Source organism: Orycteropus afer, unplaced genomic scaffold (assembly GCF_000298275.1).
Source record: "Orycteropus afer afer isolate SDZICR_OR568_19922 unplaced genomic scaffold, OryAfe1.0 scaffold00056, whole genome shotgun sequence".
In the NCBI taxonomy this organism is placed as follows: domain Eukaryota; kingdom Metazoa; phylum Chordata; class Mammalia; order Tubulidentata; family Orycteropodidae; genus Orycteropus; species Orycteropus afer.
Window position 1 is genome coordinate 5,958,889 of NW_006921643.1, and position 11,466 is coordinate 5,970,354.

General features: G+C 45.8%; 1 protein-coding gene across 1 annotated transcript in view; it reads right to left on the reverse strand.

Moving 5' to 3' along the window:
• Positions 1 to 675: 675 nt before the first annotated feature.
• Positions 676 to 11,466, reverse strand: part of PFDN1 (prefoldin subunit 1) — a 101,708-nt gene continuing 90,917 nt past the window's right edge. The window contains 1 exon segment of the mRNA XM_007938988.1: positions 676 to 759. Coding sequence (XP_007937179.1) covers positions 676 to 759 — 84 coding nt within the window.

Genomic DNA, 11,466 nt, shown 5'->3' on the forward strand with positions numbered 1-11,466 from the left:
CAGAACTATGGTGTCCACTTCCTCATGATACTGGCCAAAAGGAGACAGTGTGGAGGTCCTGCTGGTTTATTAGTGAATTTTCTTTTGGAATCTCTAGGGGAAGGAGTTTCTAGACATAGCTTGGTCTTCCTTCTTCCCTATCTGTATATTATGTATATTACATAGAGGCCCAGAAGTGGAGAGAATCACTCAAAGAATCAGAAGGGGGAAAGAGAAAAGGGCAAGATCCCAGTCGCCAAAAGGGATAGGGCCCCGGCCTGGAGACAGACTGGCAAGAGCTGAGATACACAGAGCTTGACCACTGACGCTCAGGCCTCTGTCCACATCCTCAGCTCCAGCACAGCAGATGTAGAAGAGTGGGCAGATGCCTTCACTGGTCTGACCCAGCACCAGTGGTGGGCTCTGGCAGAGCTTCCCTGTCTGTCCTGCCTCCCACCTTCCCTCTCCTGGGAGGTGCACACCCCATGCAGAAAGAGGCAGGAGTGGCAGGCAGAGCCAGGATAAGAAATACAGCATTGGGATCTATAAGGGACCCAGGGTAATAACAGAAAACATAGGAGGATGAAGGCCCCCCAGTAAAACGTCCATCAGGGCAGAGCAGAGGCTTTGCTTACACAGGGCCTTGCCCTCGCCAGGAAGGGAGGGATCCAGAGGGAGAGTCTCCCTCCAGACCTCCTACTGGGCCCTCCGTGCCATCAGCATCTCTCGGATATTGTCCTCAGCTTCCTTCACGCTCCGCTCAAGGTAGGATTTTTTCTGCTGCAAAGTGAGAAAGAAACAAGGTTAGGGCCAGGGTGGCAAAGGCAGCTTTTGTGCCCAATGGTTATTGCTTCTCCTTTGGGATCAATGACTTCCAAGTGGAGCATACTGGCTACTGGAAGCCAGGTACACACACCTGCCAAGTCCCCTGCCCCACCCCCCAACCCAGAGGGAGGACCCAAGGACAGAGGGAAGGAGGTGGTTTCATACAGGAAGCAGAAGTGCTCTGTGGAAGACAGCCACTCTTCCCCCAGAAGGAAGTAGACTCTAAAAACAGGCATCTCAGTATATGAAGTTACAGCAGACAGACAAAGATCAGGAAATTCCAGGACAAAGTTCCTGCCCCATAACAGACTGTCTCCTCTGAAGGTTTTCCATGGTCTGGGCCAGACGCCTGCAGCTAGCGCTGCTGCAGAACCGGCAGTGCACAGTGCTCCATCCAGCGAGCTGGTGGCTGCCATGCGGACTAGGAAGCTGTATCACACACCTCATAGAGGCAGATGAGTCAGGATGGAATCTGCTTTTCTAATGAAACTGCTGCCAGCCAGGAATCCAGGACAGTGACACACTGAGTGAAACAGACCTTTTAGACATTTACCCCCCAGTCCATCTGGGTCCTAAATAAAATATCCCGACTTAGACAAAGAACTACTTTCAGGAGCCACATCTGGACCCCGATTACAAAAGATTAGTCAAAGGAAATAATGTCTGTCCATTACTTGCCCTGTGGTTACCCTAGAAGTGTGATGGCTTCACAGTGCCCCTTCCCTGAGGACACAGTTGTGGCTGCATGCTCACTTAACCAACATGAAGCAGGCTAGGCTCCTTTTCTGAGGAATACTATCCATGCCCTCAGAGAACAGTTAAATAATCCCCTCCCACAGGAATGTTTGGGAGCTCTGGTGGCGCAGTGCCTAAGGCACCTGACTGCTAACCAGAAGACTGGCGGTTCAAACCCACCAGCCACTCTTTGGAAGGTAGGTTGGGCAACCTACTTCTGTAAAGATACTGCCTCAGAAACCTAAGGAGGGGTCGCTGTGAGTCAGAGATGACTCGATGGCACATAACAACAAGAGTGTTAGAGCCAGTAAAGCAGAGCCAGCCCAGGCAGTCCATATGTGGCCCGTACTCTTCTCTCTGCCTTATCACTTCACCCAAGCAGTTGTAGACTCCGACCACTTAAGTGCCCACATGACCTGGAGAAGCTAGGGAATGGAATGGTTGGGGAAGAAAGCAAGTGAGCTTAATTGGGAACCCAACCCTCTGAGATGGAAAAAGAAAACGGATGACCCTTATTCCTCGAGGCCTTCAATACACTTCTCTTGTGCCCCCCTCTACTTACCCCGTCTCTAAATTCTCCACTTCCTGTCCAGACAGTTATTAAACAATACATTTAGAGACTTTTTCCTATAGGTGCCAAATGTGTGGCATACACAAATGTTTATCCAGCCTGTGTGAAACTCTGATTCCTGTTTGTTGTCTAATGTCAAATTTCCTTAAGACTTAGAAGGAACCTTGTCTCTTTACTCATATCCCATCTGCTCTACTTGCATACATTTGTTACAACACAACCAGGAGTGCCATAAACAACTCATAGAGACAAGGATACCAATTCAATGGTCACAAATGTATTGTTGCTAAGGAATTTTGTTTAATTACACTGCTAACTGATGCAGTCCTATCATTGTGCTATCAGAGTGGAAACTTAAACTTCCTTTGATAAACAACCCTTAGATTTTACTTGTGGGGACTTAGAGGCAAATACTAATAACTCCTGACACACCACTCAAGAATGCGCATGCACTGGGTGTGGACAGAGGGGAGCAAGCGCCGTTCCACCTCTCCTAGAGTCAGTCAGTGTTCAGGGGCCCAGTCTGTTGTATTCGATCTCTATCAATCTGCTGCCAAACAGCTGGCAAAACCATAAACTGGAACATCAGCAAGAGCTTTCTGCCCTTCTCCCTAGGCCTCTGGCCAACCAAATCCACACTGTAATTCTCAGTTTTAAAATGCCAACAGAGGGGCATTCCTAACAGAGTGCGATCTGTTTCCTGACTGTAATTCAATCGTTCATCTCTCATCCCCAAGCATATCTAAGCCCAGAACAACCTCCTAATCAAATCTGGACCAAAGAACCTGAAATGAGAGCTCCCCTGGAGTGAGAGTCCATCCCAAGGCTCTTTTGGACCCACAGGGCCCTACCCTGCTATAGCTTTTGACCAAAGTAAACTGCAGAGGCCTACGCTAAGTATCCCTAAACATGTGTATGCTGGAAATCCCAATTATCCAAAACATAATTGTTTGACAACTGACCCAAATACATGAGACTGCCAGAGAGGAAAGAGATTACAGAACCAATGATTAGGTCAGGAGCTCTGGTAGCATAGTGCCTAAGGCACTTGACTGCTAACCAGAAGGCTGGCAGTTCAAACCCACCAGCCACTCCTCGGAAGGAAGGTTGGGCAATCTACTTCCGTAGTGATACTGCCTCGGAAACTCAAGGAGGGGTCACTATGAGTCGCGTCCAACTCGACGGCACATAACAACAACAACGATTATGTCAATTTTTTTCTTAAGTCTCCACAGCTTCCTTCTAAAACATCCAGTCAAGCCAGAACCACTGCAGACCCCACTCTGGTGGCGTAGTACCTAAGGCATGTGACTGGTAACCAGAAGGCGGGCAGTTCAAAGCCACCAGCCAGTCCTTGAAAGGAAGGTTGGGCAATCTACTTCTGTAGTGATACTACCTCAGAAACCCAAGGAGGGGTCGCTATGAGTCGGGTCCGACTTGACGGTAATGAATTTTGAGTCTTCTCCATTTCCCTAAGTTACACTTACTGGCACTCCGTTCTTGTCAGTGCTCAAGACAAAAACTTTGGTGTCACCTTGAATCCTCTTTCTTTCATCCTGACAACCAGTTAGTCAATATCTCAAACTGTATCCAAAATCTGACCTTTAAAAGCCTTAAGCTGTATCCTTTCTTTTTCTTTTGCTCTTGACCCATCTCTTCACACCGTGTAGAGTCATCATTAACACTTAAAAGCCTTTAATGGCTTCCCATCCCACTCAGAATAAAAGGCAAAGCCTGTTCATTCTGGTGAGAGCTGCATTTCCGGCCCAGATACACTAAATCAGAATCCGCATTTTAACAATCCCCAGATGATTCTTCTGTGACAGCTGCCTCATATCCATCTGAAAGCTGGACAGTGAATAAGGAAGACTGAAGAATAATCGATGCATCTGAATTATGGTGCTGGTAAAGAATACTGACTTTACCATGGACTATCAGAAAAATGTGAGCTCTGGTGGTGTAGTGCCTAAGGCATTTGACTGCTAACCAGAAGACCACCAGCCACTCCTCAGAAGGAAGACTGGGCAATCTATTTCCGTAGTGTTACCACCTCAGAAACCCAAGGAGGGGTCACTATGAGTCGGATTCGACTCAATGGCAGTGAGTTTGGTTTGGTTTTTAGATCAAAAAAAAGGAACAAATCTGTCTTGGAAGAAATACAGACAGAATGCATCTTAGAAGCAAGGATGGCAAGACTTTGCCTCATGTACTTTGTACATGTTACTAGAAGGGACCAGTCCCAGGAGAAGAACATCATGTTTGGGAAAGCAGAGGTTCAGTGGGAAAAGAGAAAGCCCCTTAACAAGACGGACAGACCCAGTGGCTGCCCCATGGGCTCAAGCACAGCAGAGCCTGTCAGGATGGGACAGGACCGGGCGTGTGTAGTTCTACTGTACACAGGGTCCCTATGGGTCAGAACTAACTCAGGAGGGCACCTAATGACAACAACAAATCTGAGGTGGAAATGCAAATTCTCAACAGGAGGTTGAACCCGAATGAACTGGTTCGAAGCCCTGTTTCCAGCTGCCAAAAATCTTTGCATGGCTTTGCTCTCAGGCTACTCTTTAACTCACCTACAACTCTCCTCTCACTCATTCAGCTGCAGCCACGCTGGCCTCCACGTAGTTCCTCCAGCCCACCGGGCATGTGCCTGCCTGGCCGTGGCCTTTGCTGTTCTATCTAGGAACCCCCTTTCCTAGATACTTCCTTACCTGCTCCCTCACTTCCTTCAGGCCTTTCTCAAATGGGACCCTATCTGAAGGCCTTCTTGATTACATGATTCTCTACTCTCCTCCCCTACTTTTTCTTCACAGTACTTACTACCACCTGAAACAGTAGTTACTTGTCTGTCTTTCCTTCCTAGAAGGAATGCTCCACAGGGTAGGACTTTGCTCCATCCCAGTAAACTCCCAGTGTCTATGGAGTGGCTGGTCCATACAGCAATAGGAACTCAATACTTGTTGAATAATGTGTGTTTATTATGGGGAAAGACGCCTTACTGATTTACTTGTATACACAATGCCCCTTCTTAATTCCTCCTCCTCAGTTTAATGAATGAGAAACACACCCCAGAGGAAGCAAAGGTAGAAACTGACCATTCTCCCTCGAGGTAGTATTCAGTTTTGGGTAAAGCCCTCTAATATCTGCCTGTGGGTATGCCTAGGTTTAAAACTCAAACCTCACTGAACCCTCTGGAGACATCACAGCCTGGCTTCACAAACAGACCCTCAGGGTCAGGCCCTTACCCTTTATCAGGTCAACTAATGAAACCATCTATCCATGGACTAGACTCTAAAATCCTTGAGAAACTGTTCCATCTGATGTCAGCCTTATGGCCACTGTGAACTACATACAGGTGGCTAATGATAAGCTGGATAAACCTAGGGGACTTTAAACTCACTCCTCTACCAGGAGTCTTGGAAAGGCATCTGCTGTCCTCACTGCTTCATCTTTCTATTTTGTTGTGCAACTTCCCTCAGAACCCTTCCCCTAGAAAATTCTCTGGTGGCATCAAACCACAAAGCTCTGGCTGCAGCGACATTCTTGTGGGGCCTTGTCCTGACCTGAAATTCTGAGATTTCCTGTGGGTCTTGCATGACCAGGGAATGACACTGCCAGACTTATTGCTCATCAGCCAGTTCCTTTATCTGGGAGTCAGACTGAGGGGCTGCTGTTTCGTTTTCATTCTCTCACAAAGGAAAGAGGCTCAAGTCCCTAGAACTTTTCTGACATGACACAATCTCTCAAATAAGCTCCTGAGGTAATTCATCCTGTGACACGATCTCTTTGGACTTTTCTCTTGGGAACTTTGTCTCTCTCCTTCTCTAATATTTCTCCTGTTTGTCATTCCTTAGAGTATAGAAAAGAGTTTTCTCCTCTCTGACCCTTTCCTTCCCCATTTGTAAAATGAGGATTTAGGCAATACCAGTGTATGCTAATCCTATGACAATTTTTCTTCCAATGAACTCTTAAAAGAGGTCAAATGGAGCTTGGGGCAGGAGGAGATATGATAGCCTCAAGCCCACGCTACAACTGAAGCACTGGACAAGATGACCTTAGGTGCCCCTCTAACTCTGATGTTCCGAGATCTCTGTCCTCCGGGACCCTCGGCTCCGAGCCCCACATTTCTGGTGCTGAGTTTAACCTACCCTTGGACAGACACATCTCCCTTGTGCTGAATCCGTGGCTTCTAAAGACACTGCCAACTTCAACCTCTGCTACAAATCACAAACCTGAGGCAAAGACCACCTCCTCATGTTCTCTCACATGACTTCAAACTAAGACCCTACCAAACAAACAAAAACAATCCCACTGCCTTTGAGTCAATTCTGACTCAAAGTGACCCTAGAGGGCAGAACAGAACTGCCCAGAGGGTTTCCAAGGCTATAAATCTTTCCAGAAATAGACTGTCACATCTTTCTCCCATGGACCAACTTGGTGGGTTTGAACAGTGACTTTCTGGTTGGCAGCCAGATGCTTTCACTACTGTGCCACCAGCCTCAGTGATTCTCTTGGTTTGTCTAACAGTAAAATGGCCAGAGGGTGGCAGCTGCCCACAGTGGGTAAGTTTAGTCAGAGGCCAAGGATTCACGGAAGGCTGAGAAGGCCTGCCTGCCAGTATAGAAGAAGGCAGGGGAAATAAGAAGGGGAAGAGACAAAAAAAAGAGAGGCAATGAGGGCAGGCAAAATTGGCCAAGAGTTTGAAGCTAAGAGACAGAGTAAACTGATCTCAGGACACACATCCCCTGTGAACTCATCTGGGTACATCACTGATAAGGACACAACTAGGCTATAAGGTCAACTGTATGGCTGGGAGACAAGCTCAAAGAAAAAGAAAGCAATTTAGACATGGAGCAAAATAAAGAAAAATCTACAAATGGGTTACCATCTCTGCCATCTTTCAGAAACTACTTTAGAAACATCTTCAGAGGTCCCTCTGGTGAAGGACAAAAGCAAAAGGCTTGGTTCACCTGAGCAATGACCTCGTTCTTCTTGAAGATACCCTATTGCCTGCTAAGAGAATGTGACACAGCTACCATATGGGACCAGACTCCCAAATCCCACCTATGGTCACATGCTGGCTACCAACCCCAACTCAGTCTACCCAAGACAAACCTCTCTATAATACTCAAACCTCACAATGAGGGTGAAATGGAGATTTCTTCCAAAGGACAGGATTTAGTCCCTTGGCCCACCTGTGGTTTAGGTAATCTGGTCATTTGAGTCCCAGAGAAAGTAAAGTCCATCAGACCACCAGGAAAAGACAAAAAGCAAGCTCATGGCTAAGCACAGACTCAGGAGGGGGCAACTGTGCCAAGGCGTATGACCCCGGTCAGGCTTCACCCAAACAATCATTATTATTGTTATTGTTATTATTATTTATTGTGATTTGGGTGAAAGTTTACAGAGCAAATTCACTTTCCATACAGCAGTTCACATACACTTTGTCTCATGACATTGACCACAGTTTACCACAATCCAACAGCTCCCCTCCCACTTCCTCCCCATAGTTACCTCTTCCCAGTGTCCATCTCTCCATACACTCCTGCCCCTTGAGCTGTCTCCCTGTGCATAAGCAGCCGTTCTTTCTCCCGTGATTGTTCTCTCCAAGGAGTTTATCTACCTCAGGTACATGTTCAACTCATATGCCTGTCTTTTGTTTGCCTGGAAGCCACAGGTGTGGATTCAATTCCAGACCTGAAGGGCAGCTAGGGGCCATTGTCTCAGTGGTTCCACCAGGCTCTATCAGACCAGCAAACCTGGTCCCCCCACCCTTTTTTTTCCCCCCAAATGATAGTGAGTTTTGTTACACATTGTTCTCCCTCTCTATCCAGGATCTCCTCAATAGATCCCCCTCCGAGTGGCTGACGGTGGTAGCCAGGCACCATGTAGTTCTTCTGGTCTCATAGTCATATAGGCTACAGAACGCATGGTGTACCATTTGCTAGGACTAATTCTTTCCACGAATCTTTGGTTTTCTTCATTCTTCTTTGCTCTGGACAAGGAGAGACCCATCTTGTATCTAGATGGCTGCTTGCAAGCTTTTAAGATCCCGGTCACTACTCTCCAAAGTAGGAGATGGAACAGTGTTTCCAAACAATCATTATTACCATTTGTGAGCAGCAGGCTTTGAAAGAGATAACAAGTATCAAGTGAGGTAGGCAGAGAAATCTGGCTCAGAGAAGGAAGCTTAAGGAAGGAAGGAACCTGATCTCTAACTTAAACACCTAAAGCAAAGGCCCTTTAGGTGTGGTCCTTGGATCAGCAGAATCAGCCACCACCTGGAAGCTTGTTAGAAATGCAAATCTTAGCCCCCACCCCAGCATCTGAATTGGAAACTCTCAGGGTAGAGCCCAGCAATCTGTGTTCTACCAGGGTGACTGTGATGAGCATTTGAGAACAACTGTTCTAATGTTCTAAAGCAGAAGTCAGTAAACTTTTTATAACGGACTATAGAGTAAATATTTTTGGCTTTGCAGAACAGTCTCTGTCCCAACTAAACTCCATCATAGGGCAAAATCTGTTAAGGACAAAGGGTAAACAAATGAGTGTGGTGTAAATGAACGGGTATAGCAGTGTTCCCAAAATACTCCTTTATTTACAAAATAGGCAGCAGGCCAAAACTACAGTTTGCTAACTTCTGTTCTTAAAGAGGGAGACTTCAAAGATAAAACTGAGTCCAGTAGGTAGAGAGTTCAAAGATTTTTAACTTTCAATGAAAGTTGTCTAAACAGCAACAGCTTAAGCTTCCAGCTAACCATCCCCTTCTATTTAAAAACCCTGGTTCCTTTGAAGTTCACAGCATCGTGCTTTAGTCCCCATCCTTGTTGGCACAACCTACCAGTATCCTGGTTACTACCCCTCATCCCACGATGGTGGGCTACCTTCTGTTCCACCACCACTGCACTGTTCGAGGTGACTTCATCAAGGATGTAGATGAACCATCCGACACTAGACCTCCTCTTCCTGCCATTTTTACTTTATCCCACCTCAGCCACCAGCCAATGGTCATTCCCTACATCTTGTCCCCACCATCCCTTGAAATTTCAGCTTCAAGCATCCCACTCTCTGATCACCACCACTACCTCATATTCCTCCAGGTCACGTGTTCTATCTGATACTCTCACCCCACTATTTCTTCTACATCATCCTTCGAGACCAAGCTTTTCATTATCTATTAGGTTCCCAGACCTTTTATCCCCTCCTATCCAGCTGAGCACCCACAGTCTATTGGTTATTACTTATTTCCCTCACAAACACCTTCTTCTCCTTTCCTGTTCTCCCTCTGTTGCACTTGCCAGGCAAAATGTCAACCTAGGTAGGTTAAAGGCAACACTGCAAGTCTGTACCTGAACAGCTGAATGGCCTCACTTTAAATTCAGGACCATGAATCTCAAATGGCTCTCAACACTGCCTTGAAAGTCCATTAAACTTCCTTAGTATGTTCACGGGAGCTCTGGTGGCACAGTGCCTAAGGCATCTGATTGTTAACCAGGAGATTGGTGGTTCAAACCCACCAGCTGCTCTGTGGAAGGCTGATCGCGCAATCTGCTTCCATAAAGATTTACTGCCTTGGAAACCCAAGGGGGGTCACTATGAGTTAGAAACGACTCGACGGCAGTGAAAAAAATAGGCCTTAAAATAATGGGAGCTCTGGTAGCATAGTGCCTAAGGCACTTGACTGCTAACCAGAAGGCTGGCAGTTCAAACCCACTAACCACTCCTTGGAAGGAAGGTTGAGCAATCTACTTCCGTAGTGACACTGCCTCGGAAACCCAAGAAGGGGTCACTATGAGTCGGGTCCAACTCAATGGCAAATAACAACAACAACAGTATGTTCACTTGTCTGTTCTCCAACATAACTATTTCATACTTTATCATGTCTTCTCAAATCTTCTATACTTTTTTCCATCCCTCTCACTCAACTGATGACTTTGTCCCAAGGTTCACTGAGAAGATACAAGTAATCTGATGAGAATTCTCTCTGGTTTGCACTACCTACCTGTATATGTACTTTCTTCTTTCTCTACTGTTAAAATGGACAGGCATCTCAGCTCTTACAAGAATACTACCCTTCCACTTCAGCATGGATTCCATCCCCATTTGCCTTCTCCAAAACTTCACTCTCCCAGTTATCCCTTCTCTTTCTACTTAATCTGCAATTTCTATTTCTCTGCAAGGTCTTTCTTGGTGAAACAAATCTTTTAAAAAAACTAAAAAACAGAACAATTCTTTCTTGACATCACATTTCCCTGTAGGTTCTGCCATTCTCTCCTACCTTTCCAAAAAACTTTTTGAAATCAACTGTTTTGGATTACTGCCTCCACTTCCTCACCTACTATTTGCATCCCAGACCTCACCAATCATGGTTCCATCTACTTTATTGAACTGGGTATGACTTGGGTGGCCAAGGCTCTCTCTGTTGCCTAAACCAGTGATTACTTCTCTATTCTCTTCTTATGCAACCTCTCAACAGCATTCAACATGATTCTTGAAACACTTCCTTCTCTTAGCCTTCATGAGACCACACTCTTATGTCTCTCCTACATCCCTGGTCAATCCTTCTCAGTTCCCCTTTGCTGGCTCCTCCTCTGCTCAACTTCTAAATGTTGGCCTTTTCCAGGAAGCTGTACTGGAACTCCTCCTCTCTTCCTCATCTACAGTCTCTCTCAGAAACTCTCATGTAGTCTCATAGCTTCAAATATTATTACGACTCCCAAATTTACATCTGGGATTGACCACCACTTAATCTCAGATTTACACATTCAATCTCTTATGAAAAATATCCTCTTGGAGGTCAAATTCAAACTTAACAGCCTAAAGCAAATATGACTGATTTATATTCACTCCAATACCCCCTCCTCCCCATCTTTCCCACCTCAATGAATGGCATCAACATTCATCCAATTGCTTAATTAAAAAAACAAAAAATACAAAAGCCATTTCAATGATTTTCATTAAACCCAACCCTTTTCACCCAACCTATCAGCAAGTCTTGTTAACTTGCTTCCAAATATATCCCCAAACCATACTTCTTTCTATACAGCTCCATTACTCCATCCTAGTCCAAGTCTCCATCATCTCTTGCATGGACATGTCATGGATATTTTAACATGTAAATAAATCAGAATACTTATCTGCTCAAAAGCCTCTGCTGGCTTCCCATCACACTTAGAATAAAATCCCAACTTCTCAATCTGGCTGCAAGGCCCTACATGACTCATCCTACCAACTTCTCCAACCTCACTTACCATTTTTCCCCTTTCACTATACTTGTTGTTGTTGTTGTTATGTGCCATTGAGTCGGCCCCAACTCATAGCGACCCCTCCTTGGGTTTCCGAGGCAGTATCACTAC